Consider the following 27,982-nt stretch of genomic DNA (forward strand, 5'->3'; position numbering starts at 1 on the left):
CTCCCAAAAACCCACTTCCCCTACTTTCGGCTCAGGGCCCAGTGTTTCTAACGGTAGAGGGCCAAGATGCGCTTCATGCACTGCCGCAGGCACCATGAAAGTGCGTGTGGTACCCAGGCTCTCTGATCCAGGGCCCGTTTTCTCAACTGCATGCTTTCTCCCTCCAATTCTGTGAAGTGCCTTGTATATGTTTTTGGAACGAGACAGAAGAATGATGAGTAGGTAGCTATATGGAAAGACGGGCTTGTGACGGAGAGAGGAAAAGCTAAGTTAGGAGACTGCAAAACGGGGAGAGGAAAAGGCACCTTGTGTAAAATCCTCCTGCGATAAGAGAAAACTTCAGCAGAGAACCATGAGGAGGTAGGAGAAGAAAATATCTCAAATCTGCCTTTGTAAGAACTACAGTCAAATCCACATGGGCCAGGGTCACAAGACTTGGGCGCTCGCAGACCCAGGCATCCCTTGGAGCGGAGTTCAAGAGGACAGCCACCATGCCTGGGGTAAGCGCACTGCTGTTGAGCGAGAGGAAGCCACCGCCGCCACTGCCTGCACCCTCCACATGCTCCTTTCTGCAACCACAGCAGCTGCAGGAGAGGAGCGCCAAGCTGGGTGTTCCTGCAGGTGGGAGAGGGCCTGGAGGAGCCAGGGCTTTCCCAGTTCTCAAGATGATGGAGCCATTGCCTCTAAGGCTGTGCCTGGGGCCTGGCCCTGACCACACTGTTCTGTCTTCAGTTCGTGTGCCTATCATTTTTGTGTTACATGTCCTGCATGGATTAGTATTTAATACATGGCCAGGAGTTTTGAAATGTTTTGCTGGTAACAAATTACCACCCAATTCCTGAGTCCTTTCCCTGGAATAAAGAGGCATGGCAGGGGAGAAAGAGGATTTCGTTGTTCACACAGGGCCACATCTCTTCTTCAGCCCAGGAAAAAGACAGGAAAAGTCCCCAGACATTCTTCCCCTTTGTAAGGATGGAAGACATGAGTGGCCCTGTTCCCCAAGTGGACAACTTTATTTAGTACAAGGCTGGAGGGTTACACCTCACAGGAAGCAACCAAGGACCGACCGCATCATCTATAAGGAGCCAGAACCTAGTCCTCAAAGAGTTGGTGGGCCACTTGATAAACGAATAACAAACTGAAAACGCTCACACCCTGCAGGCCTGATCTTTCTGGTCATCTACTGGCTTGACAGTCCTCAGAACCCAAGCCTCTAGCTGACAGCCAGGAAAATCAACTCCACGGGCTGGTGGGAACCCAGGCTGGAGGAGCAGCAGGGTGTGTGAGAAGTGGCATGTGACAAAGACAGTCCCAGCAGACAAGATGGCCAGGAGTCCCTACTTCACAAGATTGCATGCAAGGCCCAATACTGGAAACTCAGGCAGATACATGCATGGAGAAAGACGAGAATAAGCCAGGGATGAGCAAAGCCACACAGAAAGCAACCACACATTAGCAGGGTCAAGTATCACTGTAACCCAGCCACAGTCGCATGTGACGGCAGACCAGGTGATCATGCTCCAAAGCCAGTCACACACAAAGCCAAGTCTGTTGGTCCTACTGGAGGACTTGAAGGAAGCTGAAGTGAACAGCTGGCGGTCCATGTGTAAGATTTACAAAGGAGACAAAATCATAGATCAATGTCCTGTGATGGCCTTGACACTGGACGTGTCCCTGAGGCACCAAGATGGTGGCAGGTCTACAACTCACTTCAGAGCTGAGAACACAAAGCAGGGACAGAAGGGAATGACAAAGAAACTTTCCAGTAAGATCTGTACATCTTAAGATGCTTTAAAATGATAAATAGAATTGTGGGGGCCGGTGAGATGGCTCAGCTGACAATGGGGCCTGCTGTTGAAACTAATCACCTCAGTTTGATTCCCCAAGACCCACATGGTAGAAAGAGAGAACAGACTCCCCCAATTGACCTCACATGCACTCTTGGCCCTCTGGGCACCCCCACACACACACCAAATAAGAAATAAATACAATTGTTTTAATTGAGATTTCAAATCTGGACACATGTTTATAATTACAGGACACAGGCTGACGAAGGAAATCAAGAGTGCGAAGCCAGCCTGGACTATAAAGGAAGTTCAAGCCCCATGCCAGGCTATAAAGCCCTGTCTATATATATTGTTATACACTATTGAAATAATTCTGTTTTTAATAGACTTTGTCCATAATTTCATGAGTTTACCAGATGGAGTAAGGCGGAACCTCAGTGTCACATGTGGCTGTCCTGTTGTCTGCCATGTGAGGTGTCCAGATTTAGACACACATATGCAGAGAGAGAAAGGAATGAATGAATAAAAATGCCTTTCCCCATGTGTCACCTGGCCTTGATTAATAAATTTAGAGGAAGCTACAAGGTAGCTTAAGTCCTTCCAACTTGTTTTCTTTAAAAGTAGTTTCAAATAATTTATTTGATGAGTATTTTAGGATGTTTTTAAAACTAAATACACTTCTTTTGAGTGTTTTTGTTTGTTAGCGTGTTTGTTTTTAAAGATTTATTTATTGCATATGCAGTGTTCTGCCTACATGCCTGCAGAAGGCACCAGATCTCATTACAGATGTTTGTAAGCCAACATGTGGCTGCTGGGAATTGAACTCAGGACCTCTGGAAGAGTGCCCAGTGCTCTCAACTGCTGAGCTATCTTTCTAGCACCATTTGTTTGTTTGTTTGCTTGCTTGCTTGTTTGGACAGAGTCATGCTATCTGGCTGGCCTGGAACTTGCTATGTAAGGCCAAGTTAGCCTCACTCTCAAAGAGATCCACCTCCTTTGCCTCCCAACAATAGGGATTAAAGGCATGCACCCCCACACTCGGCCTCTAAATAAAATTCATAAAGACCAAAGCCAAAAAATTATATAATTCAGATGTAATGGGCAAACTTCTAAAAAGACACAAAACAACTAGAAAGGTAAGGGAAATCTGAAAAACCCAAAGACACGGAGCAGAAAACCAAAAACTTTCCAAGAAAGAAAAGCACGATGCAGTTGGCCTCAATCACGAAGTCTACCAAGCATTTATGGCCAAATTAAGAGCAACTCTCCACAAACTCTACCTGAAAATACCAAAGGAAGGAATACTATCAGCAACTTGCTCAGTGAGGCCAACATCATCCTGATAATAAACCTGATAACGGCACAAAGCAGAGGACCTGGCAGGCCACTTACTGCTCATGAGCACAGACACTAACGCTTCCTCCCAACAAGAGCTCACTGAACCCAGCAAGATATAGACAATCACAGGGTATGAACAAAGGAGATATCGGCTTCACATCTAAAAACCAGTTATCACAATGAAGGGCAAAGGACACAGGATCTTCTAGACAAGGAGGGTAAAGGCAGAAAAAGTCAACACTTTCCTGATAAAAAGTCTCCCCACACTAGAACAGATAAGACATAACTGATGGCTTTAAACCCAACCTACAGCTAACACCACACTAATGATAAAAGACTCAATGTGTGCCCCCTGAAGGCAAGGTCTCAGCCAGGAGGACATTCAGATTCAAAAGCATGAAGTAAGAACTACTTCTGCTTTCAGGGGCCACGATCTTGCACCCGGGACTGTAACAAAGCCACTGAACTAATAAATGCAGTCAGCTGGGCTGTAGGGTAGAAGGGTCAACACCTAAAAGGTCAAATTCCTAAATCAGCTTGCAGCTCACCAGCTGCTAATGGGATTATGGCAAGTCTGCTCCAACACTGGAGTATTCAGATAGCTAAGGATACATGGCACGGGCTGGGAAGGTGAGTGGCTCAGCAGGTAGGAGCACTGCTGCTCTTGCAGAGAGCCAGAGTTTGGTTCCCAGTACCCACATCAGATGGCTCACACCACTGCCATGCCAGTTTCAGGGGATCCAATGCCGCCTTCTGGCCTTGGTAAGCATACACACACGTGCACATAAACACACACATGCACACATACAACAAAACAATAAATATTTTTAAAAATAAAAAATTCATGCATACATATATGTGTATACATTCTGAGAACTCCAACAAGAGCTGAACAAATTAAAGATATGGCCAGGAAATACCAGTTGCCTAACATGTATGAGAACCTTAATCCTCAACACTGCATGGAAAAAATATAATAAAGAAAAAATAAGTAGAAAGATATTCCAGGTCCACAGATTAGAAAATTTAATACTTCTCTTCATATTTCTTATGTATATGCAGACGTATATGTACATGTATATGATGCACTGCCTGCCTATGGATATGTACATTGAATGCAGTACCCATAGAGCCCAGTAGAGGGCAGTGGATTTCCAGGTGCTGGAATTATAAGCCACCTGATAGAGGAAATCACTCAGGGCATTCCCCAAGAACAGTGTGTGCTCTTAACTGCTGAACCATCTCTCCAGCCTCAGAAGATGTAATATTCTTTTGTTTGCTTTGTTTTGTTTTGTTGAGGCAGGGTTTCTCTGGATGTCCTGGAACTCACTCTGTAGACCAGGCTGGCCTCGAACTCAGAAATCTGCCTACCTCTGCCTCCCGAGGGCTAGGATTAAAGGTGTGTGCCGCTACCACCACCACCAGGCACAGATGTAATAGTCTTTAGATGGCTGTATGTAATGCATCCCATGTTGGTCTACAGACTCATAATAATCACTAGTAAGATCCCAGCAAGATTCCTTTCAAAAATTGACTATCTACCCCTAAAATTCATATGAAAATTCAAAGGACCCAAAATAAACACAACCACCTCAAATAAAAATGTAAGTGGGTAGTAAGCAATTTTTAAATGTGTCTGTTTTGCTTTTTGTTGTCCTTTAAAGCTCTACAATGGACGTGATTTGACAATAAGTCAGATTTAAAAATACACACAAAACCCCTGAAATAATTACGGAGAGATAAATAAATGCTTAGTAAAAAAATCTTAATAAGCATATCGCTAAGCTCTCATAAACTGAAAACATAAGTCATAGGCACATCACGCTCCATGGGAAGGTTAGCATACTAACCAAACCTTTCCGAAGGCTCTAATTCAGTAACAAAGAAACAGGGGGAAACTGCGTTTGATAGCCAATCCAATCGAAAATCCCCATGCTGACACAAGCTCAGCAGGACAACGTGGAATCTTTTCTTCAGAGACTGGAGTTCCACACATAAGCCAGGATAAAGTAGTCAAACTACACTAGACCCAAGAATGCCTTTTAAATGGAATTCTAAAGGTATACCACTTGAAAATCTACAGAACGTTCAGAGAAACAGACAGAAAAGAAACACACAAACTTGTGTGTGACGGTGGCTCCTCCAACTATGGTCCCACAGACGTGCAGACGCCTTTGCTTACTTCAGGGTGCTAGGCACTTCAACCCAGAAAGAATATCTTAATTGAGCCAAGAAATTAAGAGTCCTCTTCTCTTGTCAAATCTAGTTAATGAACCTTTTCTGCTGTGTGCACATCAGACATATTAGAGAAGCTTCTCAAAACAGTGCAAAGCCTCAGGGTAGGCTTTGGGAACGCAGATGTCAGCAGATCACAGGCATGGCCATGTGATCCGCCCCAGTGTGGTTAACAGCAGACAGCCCTGCCAAGGCTACAGTGAGACCCGGCCTTCGGAACACCTTGTTCTCACTCAGCCGCTGCAAGACAAAACAGCACCGCGCCGATCCAGGCTGTCACTAGCCATGTCTCTGACAGGCGACCTGTACCTAGAACATAAAGAGAACTGTGGCAACTCAATAATTAACAGACAGATGAGAACAGCCCTTTCAGAGCAGAGACACCAGGGACGAGTGCACTTTGAGAAGGTGCTCGTTAGCTGTAAGAGAAACTCCAGAACCCGGCATCCCAACAGCAGTGCAGGGGGGCGCTGCTGCATACCCACCAGGAGTCGGGAAGACAACAGCTGCTGTGACAAACGCAGAGGGACAAACTCGCATGCATGGCTGCTGGGACTGTCCCGTGGTGTGACCGCTTTGGAGACGTAGCTGTACACATAAGAGAATTTAAAACACACAAAAATTCCCACAACGCTCATAGCAGCGCTGCTCCTAGGAGCCAAAGGGTGCATGAGCCGAGAGACTTGAGAAACAAAATGTGGCATGCTGACAGGCCAGGGGGACATGCTGAAGGGGGGTGAAATCCTGAGCTGTGCTGGAAGGGTGGACCTTAAAAACACTAAGTTAAAGAAGCCAGTTCCAAAAGACCTCAGTTTATCCAATGTGGGATGGACACAGTAGGCCAGCCTGGAGTGAGAAAGTAAATTAGAGCTGTAGGAGCCCGGGGGAGAACAGGGACAGAGAGAAATGGCAGCTGTGACCACAGAAGCTGAGGAGCTTCTTGTTGGGGAGATGATAGTCCTACAACGGCCTGCTGTGCTTGGCTGTAGACTCAGTTTGGAGCTGTCTTTAAAAATTAAACAGCATTCTCAACTGTGTGTGAATTGCTAGTTTTTGTCGTTGGAAGGAGACGCTAACCTCAGCACCAAAGTGGGAAAAGCAAGCGAGCAGAATGAAATTAGCCAAAAGACTTCGGCTTGAAGGAGGTGCTTACTGGATGTGCACGCCATGTTCAGAGCCAGAGAGGGTTTTGAAAAATGAATTGTGTTTAAAGAATAGAGCAAGAACCCAGAAGTCTGTCTGCCACGCGTGATGGAGGAGGCCCTCTGTCCTAACTTAGCACTGAAACAAGCACCCAGAGCCAAAGAAAACACGCAGAGATGCCCACCTAGCTTCCTCCGGGGAAGTCAAAACCGCTTTCCTCATGATGGTCAAACCTAAGTGCAAATGGCAGACTTCCTGATGGCTCTGTGAAAGAGGCTTTTCTGTGGGGCTGGACAGTGGTGTCACCTCTGAAAGAGTCTCAGGGGCACTGGCAGTGACCCCCTCCTACCCAGAGCACTACCCCATAAACTTTGAGGGTCTAAACTGCAGAAGAGGCCCAAGTAAAACATGGTCAGGCTCTGTCTGGTCTAACGGCTCCTACCAGAGACCTGAAGGTGCAGGCTGCGGGCTGGGGCCTGGTGAGGCAAGGGCTGGGTGTAGAGCCTCAACTCCCTGCCTGTCTCCCTTGGTGAGACCCGCCCATGCTGCTCTCACTTAAGATGGATGCAAAGATGCCCTCCAATGCCAGGACCAACTGGCAGCAGCATCCTCTGTGGGTGGCTCTCCCAACCACAGGCTCTGACATGGTCCAAGAGTCACTCGCTCATCCCCACAGCCATAGTCCAGCCTGCATCTGCTCCAAGTTCTGCAAAATCAGGCACAGAACCTTATTCTCAATGTTTTCACAAATGACAAACACATCCTTTCCTGCCTCAATGAAAGTGTGACTTTTGGAGTGGCCCTAATCTGTTCCATCTACTTCTCCCACAAGTAGAACTGGTACCTTGACATTCAGTATTTCATATCAGGCTCCACTAACTGGTCTTGGCTCAGAAATATCAAAGCACTCAACATTAATTTCATTTTTGAGCTTGCTTGTTTCAATTGCATGCATACACATGTGTTTGTTGTGTGGGTGTGCGCATGTATGCGTGCAGACACCAGCAGAGTCCAGAAGAGGGTTTCAGATTCCCTGGAGCTGGAGTTACAGGCATTTGTCAGCCATGCAACATGGTTGCTGGGAACCAAATTCAGTTTGGTTCTGCAGGAAGCACTCTCAACCACTCCCCGAGGCTTTTGTTTGTTTGCTTGATTTTTGTTTTTGAGTCAGGGTGTTGCTACACAGCCGAAGCTGACTCCTGCCTCAGCCTCCTGAGGGCTAATGAGACTACAGGTGTATACATACCATCATCATGCCTGGCTTGCCAACCTAACTTTCACCAGTACAGAAAGTCACTGGCGCCTGTCACACGAAGGCCTGCCCTTATGTTGATTTTTCTTTAGGAAGCAAACAAAAAATTGCAAGGTTCTCTACGCTCTCCACAGACCATACTGACACACTTAGCCAGCAGTGTAGAGACAGGCCCTGAAGCAGACAGTACATGCGTGCAGACCTGAGGTGATTCCACTCGGACATGTGCGAGATGAAAGCAGCCGGCTTGAGTAGGAAGCCCGGGGAAACATGGCTGCCTGGTTTGCGTTCTTCTATCACCTACCCGGCCATTGTTTCTAATTAGACCATAAACAATTGAACTCATCACAAAACACTCAAGCACTGTAACAAAACAAGTGTCTGCTGGATTAATTACAGAAACTAAGAAGAGAAAGACCCAACACTTAAAAAAAAAAAAATGCAAGATTTCTTAAGAACACATATACATCCAGGCTTGGTGGCTCACACATTAGGAGGCTGAAGCAGGAGGATTGCCACTAATTAAAGGCCAGCCTGGGCTACGCAGCAAGACCTGTTTGCCACCAGCAACAATAATAGTAGTCTATGAAAAAAGTAATAGGGAATTCAAATCACTGTGGAAAGGGGCACAGGCCAGAGATTCGGAGCAAAGTCATTATTGCCATGAAGGGATTCAAAATCAACAGCACAGACATGCTCAGAGCATTCAGAGAACTCAAGGCACGATTCTCAATCATTCGCTTCACCATGCTAGGGGGAAATTGCTCCTCTTCACCAGACACATGAAGCAGTGGGGTGCCCCATCAAACAAGGACCAAACGATAATAGGGTTTGTCACAGTTCTGATTTAAAATTACTTAAATCAGAATGTTCCAAAGATCACAGTCCAGAAACCAAAACCATTCATTCACAACACCATGAAACAAGCACTTAAAAAAATAATAATAACAAAAGAAACTAAGCACAAGATCATGTACCTGGGTCAATGAGAACTTCTTGCGCCCCTGGAAGAAAGAACAGATTACGGTCTTTTATTTGGAAAACAAAAGCACTTTTAAAGACAACTAGAAGAACACACTTTACAGTTTGCATATTCCCTGGGAAGTCTGAGATGCTGGCCTCTACCACAACAGCAACTGGGAGCAATGGCATGGCAGGCACAGTGCTCTTTTGCTTCTGTGAGAAAAACACAACATCTACTGTTTGTCGTGTCTTGAACAAACAGGAAAGGGCCCCCTTACCTCTTCCCTTCCTGCTGTCTGAACACACACACACAGAAAGGAGGGAAGAGAGGAGGAGGAACTCCCGTAGTGAGTTGACACACGAAAGCAGCTGGGAAAGCCTTCCTGATCTGCTGAGCCATCCAGATGTCAGTGCGGCCAGAGAGCGGCATTCTCTGCAGAAGGTAATTCCCATCACAGAAAGGCACACCCCGTGAGCTCTGGGCCCAAGACTCAAGCTCATCATGACTGTTCTCATTTTTAAACAGTTTGGTAGGATTTGAAAAGGTAGGTCCCAACAGCCTATGCTCTTACTCATCAACACACATTTGTTCAATTGTCTGTGTAAAGAACAAGCTCCGTGATTATGGTGCCAGTTGACAGCTACGTGGTAAAATTTAGCAATCTTTTTATTTTGCACGCACGCATGCACCCGCACGCCCACACACACTCAAGAAACCAGAGGTCAACCCTGTATGCCATGTCTCTAATGACATCTACCAAATTTTCTGGGTTTGTTGTTGTTAATTGCCTAGGGCTTGCCAATTAGGCTAGGCAGACCCAAGAATTCACCTGTCTCTCTGCCTCCCCAGCACTGAGATTCCAGTACACACCACTGTACCCAGTTCTTTTTACATTGGTTCTGGAGGTAAAAATCCAGTCCTCAGTTGGATGGTGGTGGTGCACACCTTCAATCTCAGCACTCAGGAGGCAGAAGCAGGATCTCTGAGTTCAAGGCCGGCCTGGTCTACAGAGTCTCAGGACAGCCAGGGCTACATAGAGAAACTCTGTCTTAAAATTAAAAAAAAAAAAAAAAAAAAAAAAGCAACAACAAAAATGTCAGGTCCTCACGCTTGAGTGGCAAACACTTTGGTAACAAAGCTATCATTACAGTCCCTTATTTGTGCTTTATTTTTTTATTTTCTAGTAATGTTGTAGGATGTATATTATGTGCTATATATGTACATGTACATGTGTGTATGGCTCATGTGTTCATCAGGGAGGCTGAAGCAGAAGGATCCAAAGCTCCAGGCTACACAATGAGACTCTGTCTCAAAAGCATCAAGCAAAGCAGGACGTAACTCCGTGGCTTTAGGTCGGATAACACTGCAGCATCATTGCTGCCCACCCTCCCTGGACACTGGCTACATGTGTGTGCTGCTAGCTGAGCCCAGGTTTCACATATGCTGGAAAAGTACTCTACCACTGAGGCAGAACCCCAACCCCGCCCCTCCCCCCAGTTTTTTTGGGGGGTTGTTTTGTTTTTGTTTTTTGTTCTGTTTTGTTTGAGACAGTTTCTCTGTAGCTTTGGAGCCTGTCCTGGAACTAGCTCTTGTAGACCAGGCTGGCCTTGAGCTCACAGAGATCCACCTGCCTCTGCCTCCCAAGTGCTGGGATTAAAGGAATATGCCACCACCTCCCGGCTTCCTCCCCATCCCCCCTCCTCCCCCCATCCTCTGCCTCAGTTTTACGATGTAGAATTAGAATTTGTTAGGAGATTTTCCTATGTAGCCCTGGCTGGCCTGGAAGTCGCTCTATAGATCAGTGTGGCCTAACTCACAGAAATCCACCTGCCTTTGCCCCCCAGAAGCTGAGATTAAAAGGATGTGCTGCCACCATGCCCAGCTAGAAGGCGTTTTCAAGTTCAAAGGTTAAGAGAAAGAGAGACACTCAGGAAGAAGGTAAGCCACCCTTGAGAGCACAGATGTGGGCCTCTCAAACAAGAGTCACCTCCAACTTGTTAATTTTACTGTTGAGACCGAGTCTTGCTCCATCACCAGGCAGGCTTTGAAGTTTGAATTTACCATCCTCCTGCCTCAGCCTCCCCACTAACTAAGATTATAAACCCATGGATTACAAACCTGTACACCAGGCCCTGGTTCTTCTACTTCTTAACTGGGTCTTTCCTCATAACACTATTGCTCCCCACTTGAATTCCTTAGAGTTTATCAAACCTTATAAAATGAGGGCTCTAATACCAGCATGATGGTACGTGCCTATAATCTCAGCAACGGTAGCAGGAGTGGAGCAGACCCAGGTTCGAGGCCAGCCTAGGCTACTTGGCAAGACTCTCATCCCTCTCATACCTATTCCCAATGTAGCCACAAGGAATAAATCTCCTTTTCCTGCTTCCCACTTTTAACTTGGCTCTTTTTAATTGGCTTATTGAACATGGGTGGCCAGACCTGACTTGGGACACACGCTGTGACCGACAAGTCCAGTAACACACCTAATGCATAGAGCTGAGCACAGCACCTCCACACAGCCACCTCGGCTGAACCGAAAGCCAAGGTCTTCTTCTGACCCAACAGGGTGCCCACTAGCGAGAACAGACGTGGAGAAGGAAACCCAGGGCCTGGCTGGCAGCCTTCCTCTCATCGGTAAGATGCTGCAGAGCTGTAACATCACAGCTACCCGGTTCCTAATGCTCGAGGGAAAGTCCAGTTTCACTGCTGTCCTGACAGTACCTGAAATCCTCACACTGAGCTGACATGACAGAAATAACATGGAACCAGAAGGCTTTTTCCAGATACACACTGGGGACTAATCTGAAGCAGCAAAGGAAGAAACCATGTTCAAGGAGCCTAGTTTAGGTCCTCTTGTTCAAGTGGGAAAAATAAAAAAGCAATAGTAATATAATAGCAATAATAATAATAAATAAAAATAAGTGCAACAGCAACCCCTATGAACATCCTGCATGAATCCTCCCAGGGTCTGCACGATGCTTTTTCAGGGACTACAATGCACAGCTCACAGGCCTGTTCAGCCAGCACAGGCTCTAGCTGGCTTCAGAGAAGGTGGCGCTGTTCAGCAGCTAAACTAAGACATCTGCCCCCTAGATGTCAGCAAAAGAGACAGGCTCACAGAGGACAGCATAACAGGAAGGGCGGAGCATCTGGCAGGGAAGCTGAGATGCGGTCTCCTTTCAGCAGCCAGTTACAAAACTTTCTCCCAATCTTTGCATTTTTCCCAACTGAGGGGCCTGGAGAAACGGTTATGAGCTGTAGGAGGTTAAAAGCTGTTGCTGTTCCTGCAGGGGACTAGAGTTCAAGTCGCAGAATCTACATCTGGGGCCTTACAGCTATAACTCTAAGGGAGCCAATGCTCTTTAAACCTCCAGAGATATCCTCAGATGTGCACAGCTATGCACATACTCACAAATAGAAATGTTAAAAAAGCAAATCAGCCATTTCCCCTAAGTTGCTTTTGCCGGAGTATATTGTCCCAGCAGTTGATAAAGAAAATAAGAGAGCTTGTCTCTGCCACCCAGTGCTGGGCTTCTCGTGTTGGAAAGCACGTGTTCTTGTGTTCTTATCCACTAAGCCATCTTCCCAGTCCCTTAGAGAGAGAGAGAGAGAATGAGTGTGTATGTGTGTGTGCATGTGGTGTGTGTGTGTGTGTGCGTGTGGTGTGTGTGCGTGTGTGTGTGTGTGTGCGTGGTGGTCCAAGGACAACTTGTGAGAGTCAGTTCTCTCCTTTACCATGTGAGTTGCATTGCTCAAACTCAGGTCTTCAGAGTCAGCGGCAGGTGCCTTTACTCACGGAGCCATAACCCCAGACTTCCAGTATCTTTTTAAACAAGATCTTATTCTATACCCCAGGCTGGCCTGGAACTCATTATGTTGTTCAAGCAGGCCTTGGACTTATGGTGATTCTCCTGTTTCAGTTCCTTGGGATTATACAACTTAGTCCCAGTCACATGTAACAAAACGGGAATTTAGATTTCTGCCCTTCTGTGGCTGAAGATTCATGAGATAGAAGGGAGGATGTTAAATGCTTGTCTGCGGTAAATGCTCACCTCTGCAATAGGACAAGGCTGCCACTACACGCCAACTGGTCTGGAGATTAGAATCTGAAGTAAGATGGCACATCTGCCCCCCAGACCCAGCTGCTGATGCGCTGCAGGCCACCGCCTTTGCAGCGGTCAGTCTCTCTGACCTTCTGGCCTTCCAGCACTTTCACACAAAGGAAGGCTAAAGAAAGGCATTTCTCCTGAGATATGGAGTAATTCTTCAGTTACTTAAGAATCTCCTGTCCATAGCCAGCAAGGGGGAAAAAATATTGTTTCCCTAAAAGCTTCCAGTGTGTGAGATCACATCGGGGGCAGTCAGCACACTGAAAACCTTAAAAGAAAAAAAGTTGCTTTTGCTGGCTGTGCTGGAGGCATGAGCACCTGGGAGCTGACAAGAGGGAAACTTCAGAGGCTGTGGTCTCACAGCAGGGCCTGCAGCTACACCCAGCACAGGGCCCAGCATCTGGGGGAGATCAAAGTCCAGAAGGCGGATTCCTCCCTCTCTCAGCATCGCCTCTCAGCCTGCTCTCTTTCCTCTCTGATAATGGAGACACCACCAGGGGTGTCCGGCAGACAAGCACCAAGGGCCCTCAAGAACCATGTGCCTTCATCTAGGCAGGTGCCTGCAGAACCAGATCACTCAGTTAGCAGCTTTGGCATGCTCTACAGTGGGTGACCAGAGAATTATTTTGACTCCCCTTCTAACGTGTTAACTACTGGGGACTGACGTCTCCTGAGAAAGCCATGCCTCTGTTTGAGATTCTGCAGGCTGACTGAATGACTACTTCCGTGACTGTAGAGTTTGATTGTGAAATTATCCTGGGCTGTCTTTAGCACCTTGCCGGCCATTCCTTGCCCACCTCTGGGAAAACATTCTCGTGACTATCAGGATAAACCCCTTGTGATATATTACCTTAGCAGATCCCGACCTTCCACGAACCTAAAAGCTATGAATGTCATCAGACAGCACCTGAGACCCATAGCAGAGATGTCCCTGATTTCTGTAACCCACCTAACCAATGTCCCTATTGATGTATTTGATGGGTGCACTTCTTTGTGACTGTCTCTGGTTCTGTAACTATAAAAATTCCATGTAGCCATGTCCACAGTGGAAAATGTCACTCTGGACACGTTGTATCTATGCTCCTGGCCATAATCACTTCTATTTGGCTCAGAATAAACTGTCTCCTTCCCTTTTGTGTGAGAGCTGTGTTTTGCAATGACACCTCTTTGTCCCCATATAGGAGGAAATGCAGCTTACTCTTTGTGGAGGTTTTCTAAAAATTTCACAGACCGAAAAGTACCTAGCAGCTTTGGCTTTGGCCTTGAGTTAGGGCATTCCTCCTTAGCTTCCTAACTGTTGCTATGTGACCAGTAATACACTAAGGGTCAAAAGCTCATCTGTGGGTCTCCTCATCCACAGAAGTCTTTCGCTTTTCACTGGAACGAAACAACAGAAAACCAAGTTTAACTCACAAGGAAAAAAATTTCAACAAAACCAGAAATAGCCCTGGCCCCTGCATCAACAGTCAAAACCAACCCCGGGGACCAGTGGTACCCGTTACACAGGTACAGCATGAGTCCAGAAGCCAACGATTATTATATGTGACCCTTCTTGCAGCTGCAGGGCTGAGAAGCCAGAAGAAAACATGTCCAAGACTTCAGAACGCACAGACTCCCCTGACCTAGAAACATTCATCAGACCTAGAGGAAAGGAAAAGGTAGCACAGCACACTACTCCTCTCCTTGGGGACTGCAGCGGGTGCAGGCGGAGTGAGGCAGGCTCACCTGGCCGGTGTCTGTTGGCTGCTTCTGAGGGAAGTGAGCCGCCTTGGAGCCTCCGAGCCCCAGTCTTGCCACCAGTTCCTCCAGGATAATGGTAGATGACGGACGCCGAGCACAGCCCTTCCAGGGCAGCTGGGTGCGAAGAGGAGCAAGAGATGGTTAGCGAAGTCACCCTGCAGTCATTCTTATTTGAAAAGGCCAATTTCCCAAAAACAAAGTTCACAGTTAGCGATCATTAGCTGGGCATGGTGGTACATGCCTTTATCCCAGCACTGGGGGGCAGAGGAAGAGGTGGGAGGGGGGGTCCTCTGTAAGTTCAAAGCCGGCCTGGTCTACATAGTGAGTTACAGGCCAGACAGAGCCTGTCTCAGAGAAAAGAGAAAGAACAGGAAGGAAGGAAGGAAGGAAGGAAGGAAGGAAGGAAGGAAGGAAGGAAGGAAGGAAGGAAGGAAGGAAGGAAGGAAGGAAGGAAGGTCAGTCACTAGGTCTACAGCACAGAGAGATGTGCCACCTGTCTTTGCAGGGAGGACAATGCGAGAGGCTAGCAAGGCTCTGGGTGTGACTGATGGCCTGTGTACTAGGAAAACTTCATTTCCTCATCCATTCAGTCTGTAGGGTTCTTTTTGTTTGTTTGGTTACATTAATTTACTTAACGGAGTGGGAGGTGTGATGGCTTGTGCCACGGTGCTTGTCCAAGTCAGAGGACAACTTGGGAGATTTAGCTCTCCCCTTCCAATATGTAGGTGCAGGGGATTGAACTCAGGTCGTCAGGCTTGGCAGCAGGCACCTTTACCCACTGGGCCATCTCGTCAGTCCTGCGGGACCAGCAGTTTTACCCTGGTGCTGTGCCAGGTTGTAGATCTATGGCGTAGGAAGTATGCTGAGTCGGAAACATGGAACAGTAGGGCTGGGGTGTGCACAGCAGTGACAGAGAGCTTGGCCAGCAAGTGTGAGGCCCCGTCCTAGGCCCAGGAGTGAAGGAGGGGGGCAGGAAGGAAGAAAGGAATTTAAAAGTAATTCCTCTAAGGTAAGACCAAACTCACTCACTCTCTCTCTCTCTTCCTCTCTCTCTCTCTCTCTTCCTCTCTCTCTCTCCCTTCCTCTCTCTCTCTTCCTCTCTCTCTCTCTTCTCTTCCTCTCTCTCTCTCTCTCTCTCTCTCTCTCTCTCTCTCTCTCTCTCTCTCTCTCTCTTCCCCCCCTCTGGTTTTCCAAGACAGGAGTCTGTCCTGGAACTAGCTCCGTAGACCAGGCTGGCCTCAAACTTAGAGACTCGCCTGCCTCTGCCTCCTGAGTGCTGGGATTAAAGGTGCACGACAGCACCACCCCCCATCCCCAGGTACCACTGCACACATACTGCACAGCCAGTTCTCACTGGGGACTACATCCTCATCATCCCTACTGTGTGCAAGAAGAATGTGTGCTGGCGCGAAGAGGTGAGGGCACGGGCATGGGCAATCAAAGCAGAGGACAAGAAAGGGAGTATATGACTCCTTCGGAGGATGCGGGATGGGGCAGGTGCAGAATGAGCAACAGATAGGTCAGGGAAGTGACCCCACAAAGCAATCAGTAGACACTACCTGCTCCTCCTCACACACTTTACTTTTCTTTGTCATATTCAAATATAGTGGACGCAACCACTCCGCTCAGACTGCCTTACCTCCCAGCCACAGGAAGTCATTCACCGAGCGCAGGAGCTCCACAGACATGTGGTAGTGCACCAGGGCGTCCTGCAGCATCCCGGCCTGGAGGCACAGGTCCCCCACGTGCTTCCGCATGCGGCCTTGGCACCGCTTCTTGTAATGTCTAAAAGAGAAGATTCGAGGGAAATGCTTTGTTATTGCTGCCCCTTCCCACTCCCCCGGGCACAGGGCTGAGCAGGATGCGAGTTTCTACCACTAACAAGAGCTGAGAAGGCGGTGTTAGGCTCTAAGGTTGGAAGCCAGCAGCAGTCATTGCCAGTCATGTGAGCTGCAGGGGTCCTGGCCTCAAAGCTGTGCTGCCTGCATGGTTTTTAAAGTAGTCTGAAGCAAGCCTCCTGCTACCTACTCAGCTGCCGCTACAGTCAGAGCCTGCTTCTCAGATAGCTCTATTTCAGCATGATCACAGAGCATATGTCTCAGCTTTTAAATCAATCAGTGGTCCCCCCTTTCCACTTCAGCCCTAAGATTGTTCCATAAAAAGAGATGGGCCATATCATCAGTCAGCTATCTGGCTTTAGCAAACAGGACCTTGGTCTTCCTAATTTCAGAGCTTCGGGTTATGGATCTTTAAACACTGGTGAGGTCATGCTGTGGAACAATGCACAATATGGAGCAGGCTCGCCCTCGGAAAACACTGATAACCCTTTGAATATTAAACAGCTTCAAAGATACAACTCTTTTAGAAAGCAAACCACAGTTGCATTAAGCAAGTTTTCCAGAACAGCCACGACAAGAGTGGGGAAAGTCCTAACTAAATCAAAAAGACTGGCAATCCCAACAGGAAGTGAAGCCCCGTCTGGCCCAACTCTACCAGGCTGCCCTGGCTCTCTGACTACCTGGGGATTTAGCTTCTCTGCACCCAATCCTATTAGAAGACATGTCTGTGCAGAGATGTAGGGGCAGACACATCAGCTTTTGCTATACTCCCTGGCACAGGGCTGCACCAGGATGGTCCTGCTAACAGGCAACAGTGCATTGGGCTGCTCTTTTATCCCCAGGAGACACAGCCACAGTCACCCTAAGGTCTCCAGACTAGCCTTCCCCCAAGGGGCTACCACCCCCCACATACCTTTCCCAAAGCATAACCTGGTACGTCACTCTCCTGCCTCAACTTCCTTGTGCAGATCCGAAGGGGGAGGGGAGTCCACCACCAGCTACTCTATGCCCTCATGCCCTGGCCCTCCGGGCTCCTACCATTCCGGACAGGACAAGGGCAACTGAGATAGTTCAGCCCAGCACACTGTGCCAAGCCTAGCCTCACCACCTAAGGGGGGAAATTTTACTCTGGGGACTGGAGATGGCTCAGGACTTGCTATTTTTCCAAATAACCTACATCCGGTTCCCAGCACCCACAGGGTGGCACACAACTGCCTGTAACTCCAGCTCCAGGGATCCAAAGCCATCTTCTCCGTCCACAGGCGCTGCACACACATGGTGCACAGACATACAATATATAAATTATACAATAAACAAAGCCTTATTTTTAATTCCTCTGTAGGGCTGGAGCTGTAGTTTTGTGGTAGAGCACACATTTAGCATAGTACAGGGTGGGAGCCCTAGGGGAAGCCTTTGGTACCACAAAGAAAGGAAGTGTAAAAGTATCGTGTATGATTGTACATGCACATTATCTAAAGCCATGGCCTTGCCAGAGTGACCTGTCTGTCTGAGTCAAGTTTTTTGGTGCCACTTAACCCCCAAGGAATTCTGAGCTTATGACAGAGCTTGGGCACTTAGGTAAGGAGATTTTTTCTTTTAAAGACACCAGATTGGCTGGCTTTAGGTGCTAGCATCACAGAGCAGACTCAGAAGAGAGAAGGTCTGACCAGTTTGAGCCTTGATCCTGCTGCATCACCAATTAAACTCTCTGAGAATGCTGCAAACAGGGCCTGCCGAGCCCGCCTCGGATACCGTTGGTGATGTGAAGTACACGGATTCGGTGGCTAGCTGGAGGCTGAGAGCTAGCTGTGCTGGCTTTGCCACCCTCCTATCTTCCCAGGGAGCACTGACCCTCACAGTAGCTCACACTTAGCAAAGCACTGCCTTCCTCACCCCCGCCCCCCGTAGCTACTATGGTCACGGGAGGTGTGTCTCTTTGAGTCTATCAAGAGGACAAATGGATTCCACAACTAGCCAAAAACCTTTCTCCCCCTCCCTGTCACCTCTCTCCTTAGATCCCCTACCCAACCTTCCATCTGATTCCACAGAAAGGACAGGACATTAGCTGGAAATCCCATCCTGCCCCTGCATGGGGCCCCTCCCTTGAGGATGGCCTCACCTGTCTCCTGCCACCCAACTTGTTCCATACAAGCTCCCTCCTACAATCCAGTGCCAGAGCCCAAGTCACTCCTGTCTGGCTACAGCAGGATTTTCACAATCTGGATGGACAGCCCTCCATACAGGCAACGCCTTCTGGGCACATGTCAGCTGCCCCAGGAGCTGATCGATATTCCTCATACCCCGCCACTGGGGTTCTCCCCATTCCCAGCTTCCAAATCAGCCCACCTATTTCTAAAGTTCTAGACACAGACTCAGTGCTGACACATCACCTCCTCTAACTACCAATCCAACCCCAGCTGTTTGGAGCGTCTTCTCTGCCCATGTGTCCCAACACCTCCTCCAGCAGCTGACTACCCGTGGTCCAACCAGATGTGCCGGGCAGAACTACAGATGTTACATTTGACCCTTCCTTTGTTCCTGAAGCGTGACCTGGTGTGTTCCCCAGGACCTGCTCTAACACACATCAAGTGCCCAGAGCTGTGTACCATACTACCTCGAGGGGGTCCTCACTAAAGAAGTTAGTTTCTCCTGCAAGGGGCTCTTAGGAGGGTCCTTGTCCCTCACACGGGAAGCCCAGAGGACAGGCCAGGACACAGATTCATGGTTCCCCATGGTCTGACGGTCTCCATGACAATTCTGCTAGAGTGAGCAGGTGAGAAGAGGGAAGCCCAGGGCAAGCTACTGTTCCATGAATGAATGCAGGACCTAGTGAGTGACGGAAAGGCCCTGCAACCATGGTAGGGCCCCTGCTTTTTCCCTGTAGCGTGGCCCCAACTCCCCGTACTTCTTTTGGCCCCAGCCCTAAATGGGAGGGAATCTCTCAGAAAGCCCAGTCTATCTCCATGGAGACAAAGTAAATGAAAAATGAAAGTGTTTGCATCTGTCCAGAGCAGTAAATGGAGGCTCAGAGGCAGCGTGTGGTAGCAGCAGGATGCAGAACAAGACACAGTGGGGACGAGGTCAGCCAAAGATCAGATGCTGAGGGGTCTAGATCTGTGACACAGATGAGCGGCATGCCATCAGCCTTCCCTGGTGAGAGGGGAGGAAAGCCTGGCTGGGGCGGGCCCGGGTAGAGCTCTGCAGGCAGAGAGGAAATATGGTAACACGGGTCCTCACATGCTTAAGACTCAATGAACTGACTATGTTGAAGGTCATTTGCTTCCTGGTCTTAGAAAGGTCAGCCTTGAGCCCTCTTAGAGAGAGAGACTGCCATCCACTTAGAATGGCCTCTACCCTTTCTGGGGAGAAGTTGCTGACAGGAAGGAATAGGAAATGGGCCCCTCAGGGAAAAGCGAAGAGAGAAGGCAGGCAGCTCCCCACAGCGGCCCTGCTCCCCACATGTCTGACCTGCGGCCACTGCCACCATGCACATCCCACAGCCGCAGCCACCCTCCACATGCCTCACTCGCTTCCAAGTCTGGGTTCAAGCAAGGCTGCACTCTTGGTGTCCCACGTTAAAAATATTCCCCACGGAAACCTCTGCGGCCACCCAAATGAACTGGCATCTTACATCCTCAAAAGAAAAGGGCGTTAGTAAAGGTTCATTTGTCACCAAATACTATACTGAAGACCACAAAGGTCCCTGGAGCAAGTATTTTGACAAACATCAAACACACCAATGGGTTAGGTGCCGAGGAAGCTAAAGTCTAAAAGAAAGAAATCAACAACTAAAGGACTGCTCAGAACACACAGGGATCTAGGCAGCGGTGTTGGCTTTTTGAAGCAATGGCGGCAATGGGAACAGCACATGGGCAAACTAGCCACTTTCACAGTGGCGTCTTCACAGCCTACCTTTTCAGACCCAACAACATACTCACAGGGCGGTATGACAGAAAAAAAAAGAGAAGAAAGAAAGAAAGAAAAGAAAGAGGGACAAGCAAAATTAGAAACATACAAGAACAAAAATAAACCCGAGAGCTACACACTACATGTACAAAACCCCTGATGGCTCTGATGAGTGTGTGCATGTGCACGCACATCCATGCACACCCAGTGTGCCACCAGGAGGGCTTGCTCTGTGGGTTCAATCAACTTATTGTGACTGGGCCAAACCAAACTGGATATGAGTCCAGACATTTCCCCTCTAGCTACAAGACACTGTCATTTCAGCTTGGACAACTGTTCACGCTACCAGGAGGGGCAGGCAAGTGTGGGGTGCTGTCCTGGCTCCAGATCATCCCAGAAGCCAGAGACTTACAGGGCTGGGATAAAGCCAGCTGAGTCGGCTGGACTGTGGTTTCCCCGGCATCATACCTCCCTCCAGTCCCAAGCAGAGGCTTTGGAATGGGCCTGGCTGGGACATCAGCTCTGACTCAGTAGCTACTGACTTCCTAACCCTTCCTCCCGAGAAGCCAGGCCATGATTACAGGCAAAGGTGAAGGAGAGTGGGCTGAGACACACCAAGAGCTTCAATTCAGGTGAGACATGAAGATTCCATCCAGAGGTACCAAACATCACAGACTAGTTGACAGGGCCGCTCTCTGCTTCCAACCCCTAGGGGCTGCCCTTGCCTAGGTTCGATTCCGTGATACATTCTTATCAACTCACCACCAAGCAGAAAGTTGCTCGGTGACACTAGATAATTCCAGAAGCGTACTACTTTGCGGCACCCACTCAGCAGCAGGCATATTATGCCATTTGGGCCTCCCTGGGGATTATAAACTGAATTCCATATGAAGAAGCAGGACAGACTCTTCTTTGAGCTCCTGCCCAAGGCCATCCAGCCTTGGAGTGTCACGGCTATACCGAGCTCTCCCTATCAAAAGGGAACCCCTCTTGGCAAAGTTGCGCTTCCATCTTGCCTCTTCTGCCAGCAGCCACTGTGGCAAGTGGTGACATAAACAGCGGGCTAAGAACATAAGACACATCTGTAATTGTGATCCAAGGAAAAGTGTGAGGAACAGGGCCAGGAACGAAACCCACAGGCTTCATCCTGCTCCATCTCGGAATGCAGAGAATGTAGATACTTCATTGTGTACAGGTGACTCTCCAGGGACACCTGGGTGGTGTTTCTGACCTCCTGCAGCTCTGGGCTGAGGAAATGACCTGGTACCTGCAGAGTGGCTAGCCTGGGAATAGGAGGCACAGGCTGCACTCCAGGGCCCAGCACTTCAGAATCTCTGTGTGCTCTGGGGCAGTACTAACAGACAAAGCAGCAGCCACAGAGGCTAATTCAACTGTCTATTTGCCACATAGTTTTTGTTCTGTTTTGCTCTTGTTGTTGTTGCTTGTTTTTGTTTTGTTTTTGAGACAGAGTTCCTCTGTATAGCACTGACTATTCTGGAACTCACTCTGTAGATCCACCTGCCTCAGCCACCTGAGGGCTGGAATTATAGGTGTGACCCACCACGTCCTACATCGGTTGCCTATGGTTAAAGAGTCAAAACAGGGCTAGGGATGTGGCTCAGTATGTAGAGCACTTCTCTGGCATGCAGGACTCTGGCTGCGATTTCCAGCACAGCATTAAAAGCACTGGGATATTGCGGTGCTCACCAATAATGCTACTAGCATTTGGGAGACAAGGCAGGAGGAACAGAAATTCAAGTCCACTCTCAGCTACTTAAAGAGTTTGAGGCCAACCTGGGCTACATGAGACTCTGTCTCAAAAACAAAACAGTTGAAATGAATACTAACTTTGCTTTTAGCCTAACATATACCAATGCAAACTAATTTTTTTTTTTTTTTTTTTTAGTTTTTGTTTTTCGAGACAGGGTTTCTCTGTGTAGCTTTGGAACCTGTCCTGGAACTAGCTCTGTAGACCAGGCTGGCCTCGAACTCATAGAGAGTCGCCTACCTCTGCCTCCCAAGTGCTGGGATTAAAGGCGTGCGCCACCACTACCTGGCTTATCTTTTGTTTTGTTTTGTTGGTTTTGGTCATAATCTATTTTTATGTTCTTTTTTTTCAATGTGTGCTGTGTGTTTTACACACATAGCTCATCCCAGCTCACTATAGCCTGGTTCCTGGTGCTCAGAAGTCACAGGCAGTGATGAGTGCAGGAGTCCCACCAGGAGTCTCTGCGACACCCAGGAGTGTATTGCTGACCCCTAAGGGACTCAGTCCTCTTGTTTAGTGGCCAGTGGACCACATTTCAGCTATCCTTGCTGCAGCCACACTTTTACATCGCTTTTGCCTCCTTACATATAAGGAGACACCAAGCCCTGGGCTTCTAGGTCAACCATTCCTACATAAACTTACCTACTATCTGTGTCCAGTCCCACGAAGTCCTTTTTCTCGAAGGGGACACAGAGAAGGGGAATCTTGTCCCCAGACTTGTCGGTGGCTCTGTCCAAGCGCTTGGACTCCAGAACAATGAAAAGGGACTCGATGAAGTCTTCAATGCGCTTCTCCACCGAATCACAGTCCTCGTAGTTCGGATAGAAGGCCACATCAGGGCGCGGCTGCTCAGCCACATCACCCTGCAGCCCAAACACGAAGAGGCGGGAATCATAGAGCGTGGAGCCATAGATTTCCTTCTGAACGTGGAACTTCTCGAAGGTCTGTGGCCAGTCCTTGGCCGAGAAGCAGTCGGTGATGGTGATGAGGCCCACCACCTTGCGGTGTGTCTGGAAGTCACCCCACTCATTGTTCTCGGGTGGGTAGTGGTGCCGGTAGCGGATGAAGAGGGCGCGCTGCGAGTCACGCACGCTGAGCTGGCTGACCGAGCAGATCCGCTTGTAGATCCGGAAGAAGTTCTCCTCGGAGACGATGCCCACAGCCTGTACGACCACCAGGAGGGTCTGGTGGTCCTCTGCACACTGCATGTAGTCGGGGACACTCATCCTGAGGGCCTGTCCAAAGGGAAAAGAGGCTATGATAGGTGTCTCTGCCGCGCGGAACTTGCGCTGATCCCATTAACAGTGACGGGCAGAAACCTCAGTGTCACACACCAGGTCTACTCCCAGTAAGCCTCAGCAGAAACCCTGGCTGTCACTCTGAGTGACCACAAGTGATTTACACAGAATCCCACAAGGCTACTTGTCTCTTCTGTGAAAAGCAGATGTTCAAAATAACCATGGATCAAACACACCAGTATTAGTGAACTTTTCCCAGTGTCCAGTGTTGTCTCTGTGCAGAATGACAAAAATGATCCACCCATGGTGGCTCATGCCTGCCATCCTGGCACTAAAGAGGCCAGAGTCAGATCATGAGTTCCTGGTCAGTCTGGCTTCAATCCCAGCCACTTAAGAGACAGAGGCAGGCAGATCTCTGTGAGTTCAAAGCTAGCCTAGTATACCTAGTCAGTTCCAAGCCAGCCAGAGCTACATAGTAAGACCCCCAGACACACTATCTCAAAAGAATATTTGTTAAAAAATAAAAAGGAATGAAACAAAGGAGCTGGAGAGATGGCTTAGCAGTTAGGAGTACATACCACTCTTCCAGGGTTCCAGAGTTCGGTACCCACCATCCATATCAGGCTATTCACAACTTCCTTCAATCCCTGCTACAGAGGATTATTGCCTTCTCCCGGCCTCTAAGGGCACTGCAGTTACATAGGATTGCACACACATGCGCATGCATGTGCGTGCGCGCGCGCACACACGAAATACCAACAAAAATGTCTTAAGTTTGACTGGTGACAAAGTTGCAACTTGGAAACCACAGGCTGATACATTTAAACGGGAGAGCTGGGGAGCAGGACAGGATCTATGTCAATGAAGTCGTCAAAAATAAGAAGAGCTGAGCATGGAGGAACGCACTTTGAATCCCAGCTCTCAGGAGGCAGAGGCAGGCAGATCTCTGCCCATTTGAGGCCAGCCTGTTCTACAGAGTGAGTTCCAGGACAGCTAGGGCTGTGTAAGAGACCCTTCCTCAAAAATAAACAAATAGGGGGCTGGAGAGATGGCTCAGAGGTTAAGAGCACTGCCAGCTCTTCCAAAGGTCCTGAGTTCAATTCCCAGCAACCACATGGTGGCTCACAACCATCTGTAATGAGGTCTGGTGCCCTCTTCTGGCCTGCAGGCATACACACAAACAGAATATTGTATACATAATAAATATTTAAAAAAAAATAAAAAAATAGATCCCTTAAAAATACATAAACATATGGTGTGCCGTTCTTAAGCATACAGTTCTGAAAGTGTGCGTAGTATGCATTGCTGCACGTCACCACCACCATCCATTTCCAGAACTTTCCCTCTGACAGCTCTGAAACTCTGTACTTAATAACAAATAACTCTCCCTCCCCTCCCCATCTTTCTCTCTCTCTCTCCCAACACACACACACACACACACGCACGCACGCACGCACGCACGCACGAACCTGGAAGCAGTCAGCTGAAAAAAGCCAGACAAAGGTGGACAATGGATGATCCCACTAACTTCAAATGCCCCCAAATACCTGCAAAACCATAAACAAAGTGTGTCCATGGCTGCTGGGGTTTCCAAGGGTCAGGGATGAAGAGTGACTCTCTAAAAGGTACGGGTTTTCTTTCTCAGTGACAGAAAAATGTTCTGGAACAGCAACAGTCATACAACTGTGAAAATACCAGAAACCACGGACTGCACGCGGACTTAGGATTCCCCACAAAACTTTGCACCTGTTAGGAAAGTTCTCTCCCAATGAGCCCATAATGCCCTCCCCTCTTTTTACACCGGATCTCACTAAGTTGCCCAGGCTAGCCTTAAACTGGCAATTTTAAGCACTAGGGTTACAGGCAACCACTATGCCAGCCTATTTTCTTTTTTTCTTTCTTTCTTTTCTTTCTTTCTTTCTTTCTTTCTTTCTTTCTTTTTAAGAGTAAGTTTCTTCAACCTTCCTCAAGACCCAGTAATACCACTTTGGGGTATATACCAAAGGATGCTCAATCGTGCCACAAGGACATGTGCTCAACTACGTTCATAGCAGCTTTGTTTGTCATAGCCAGAACCTGGAAACAACCTAAATGCCCCTCCACCAAAGAATGGATAAGGAAAAAGTGGTACATTTACACAATGGAGTACTACACAGAAGAAAAAAAACAATGACATCATGACTTTTGCAGGAAAATGGATGGAACTAGAAAACATTATTTTGAGTGAGGTAACCCAGACCCAGAAAGACAATTACCACATTTACTCACTCATAAGTGGTTTTTAAACAGAAAGCAAAGAAAGCCAGCCTACAAACCACAATCCCTGAGAACTTAGACAACAATGAGGACACTAAGAGAAACATACATAGATCTAATCTACATGGGAAGTAGAAAAAGACAAGATCTCCTGAGTAAATTGGGAGCATGGGACCTTGGGAGAGGGCTGAAGGGGGAAGGGGAGAGACAAGGATGGGAGCAGAGAAAAATGTAGAGCTCAATAAAAATCAATTTTTAAAAAGACTGAACCAACAACAAAAAGATTAAGTTTCTTGACACTAGCTTCTTCCCTCCCCCACTAGTCTACCATCTGAAACAATTTAAAAAAAAAAATCAAACCTCATCAGGAAATCTCCGAGAACACTCCTAGGTCTCCAGCGCCATGCCCCTGGTGCTACTGTTTGGTAATAACAGACAAGGCAGATGAGGAAGCGGCTCTAACTCCATAACTCTGCAAAGTCGCTGTTTTTAAAGGGGGTGTGTCGGCCTTACACGTTTCCCTGAATTCAGCGGAGCCTGATTTCAGCTCCGTTAAAAGTCACACTCACCTGACATAACACCAGAAAGCCCTGCTTTAACAATGTAACAGGGAAAAGAGGCTACAACCGAGAGGCATGCTCAAAGGTCAGGCAGTGTAACACTTTCTCCTCCCAAGCTGTCACACTGGAGGCAAACTGGAGTTGACAGCGCAAAGATTTCATTCCAGGGAAACTGCCCAGTCGGGCTGGATTTGGGCGGCCCGCTAGACTGAACCACTAGGGATGGCGCACCCTGTTCCCCGTGCAGCATTGTGGGCGAGGGGCGTGGCGCACAGTGCAGCCCAAGTTCAGGCTCCAGAAACGGAAAAGAGGAGGGACTGAGAGCCAAAGACAGCCTGGCCCGCAAAGAGGTTGCAGGTGCAGGCCATCACGGACAGGTGTACGCAGATCCTTCAGGTGCGCACACCTCACCGCAGGTGCAAGCGGGGCGCCAGATGACCGGCCACAGGGTAGCAGGCGGCCCCAAGCTGGGCAGAGGACCTGGGCAGACAAGGGGACCTGGACAAGCAGAGGACCCGGCAAGCAGGGGACCTGGGCAGGCAGGGGATCCGGGCAGATGCAAACAGGGCTAATCCCCCAGCCAGCCCCTCTGGCTCGGAACCCCAACGCGGGGCCCCAGCGGGACACTTACACAGCGCAGCGGCCCCCAAATAGGAGCCGAGGCCTGGAGCGCAGCGGGACTGAGCAGCCAGGAACCTCCGAAACACCAGCCCAGCCGGCACCGCTCCTGCGCGTGCGCAAATCGTGTTCGGGCCTAAGATCTGCCCCGGGTTTTCCCAGAGACCTGGAGCCTAGGAGGGAGGCGAGAAGGAGGGAGGAGGGACAAGAAGGAGGCGGAGGAGAGGGTGGCACTGGACTTAGGACTGGAAGAAAAGGACGGGAGGACAGGGAAGGAAGTGGAGGATCTGGGAGGGAGTAGGAAGGGAAGGGAGATGGGAGGAGCCAGAGGAGGAGCGAAGGGTACGAAACCTTCACTAGGGGAGGTGCCTACGGTGGGAGCTGCTAGTCCCCGACTCCGGGCTGGATTTGCATTTCCGTGGTGGCACCCAGGCCAGACCCCTAGTAGCATCCTCTGATCACGCCTCACTGAGACAGGCTACATGGCCCTCGGGGGAACCTGGCATCCCAACCATGCCCCACAACCCCCCTTACAGGTTGGGACAGTAGGTGTGTGTGGTATGACAATACCTAGGGGCTGCGTTCTCTAGAGAATGAGGTCAATCTTAAGCCTGAATCAGACTGATACCTTTGTAGTCAAACCAGGTTGCTGACGTGGGCCCCTGCGGTAAATCTAACCTAAAGGTTCCTGAGTCCCTTGGAAGCCAGCTTGCCAAGAAGCTTGGTAGTCACTGACGATTGTAAGCCCCAGTGTGTTTATAAAAAGAAGAGAATGTATGGGGTTAGAATGTGCCTGGGTACATAACAATGGCTCCAGGAAAAACAGAAAAACAGTGGGGGGGGAGTCTCTCTCCCTTGTGTGTTTATAGTTTTGTGTTTGAAATTTTTCTACCGCATGCATGCATTTCTTTTCGATTAAAATGCAATTAAAAGGGCTGGAGAGATGGCTCAGAGGTTAAGAGCATTGCCTGTTCTTCCAAAGGTCCTGAGTTCAATTCCCAGCAACCACATGGTGGCTCACAACCATCTGTAATGGAGTCTGGTGCCCTCTTCTGGCCTGCAGGCATACACACAAAAGAGAATATTGTATACATAATAAATAAATATTTTTAAAAAATGCAATTAAAAAATAGTAATGGAAAACCAGACTGGACCATGTAGCAAGCACATGGGAAAAGTGGTCTGAGCCAACACTTGCTTATAGCTAGTAAACATTTATTTACTCTG

The 27,982-nt window shown here is 48.5% G+C and overlaps 1 protein-coding gene across 2 annotated transcripts in view; it reads right to left on the reverse strand.

The window, feature by feature from the left end:
- The window catches only part of Trappc9 (trafficking protein particle complex subunit 9), a 432,805-nt gene extending 405,880 nt beyond the window's left edge, over positions 1–26,925 (reverse strand). The window contains exons 1-5 of one of the 2 annotated variants that reach the window (XM_057792282.1): positions 26,769–26,925; positions 22,726–23,318; positions 16,211–16,356; positions 14,557–14,685; positions 8,733–8,759 (exon numbers count right to left, since the gene is read on the reverse strand). In XM_057792282.1, coding sequence (XP_057648265.1) covers positions 8,733–8,759; positions 14,557–14,685; positions 16,211–16,356; positions 22,726–23,309 — 886 coding nt within the window. In that variant the 5' untranslated portion in view covers positions 23,310–23,318; positions 26,769–26,925. The remainder of the gene's footprint in view (positions 1–8,732; positions 8,760–14,556; positions 14,686–16,210; positions 16,357–22,725; positions 23,319–26,768) is intronic. The other variant, XM_057792283.1, reaches the window with a different exon arrangement.
- Between the last annotated feature and the right edge of the window lie 1,057 nt (positions 26,926–27,982).

The sequence above is a fragment of the Chionomys nivalis genome, chromosome 17, assembly GCF_950005125.1.
Source record: "Chionomys nivalis chromosome 17, mChiNiv1.1, whole genome shotgun sequence".
Lineage (NCBI taxonomy): Eukaryota > Metazoa > Chordata > Mammalia > Rodentia > Cricetidae > Chionomys > Chionomys nivalis.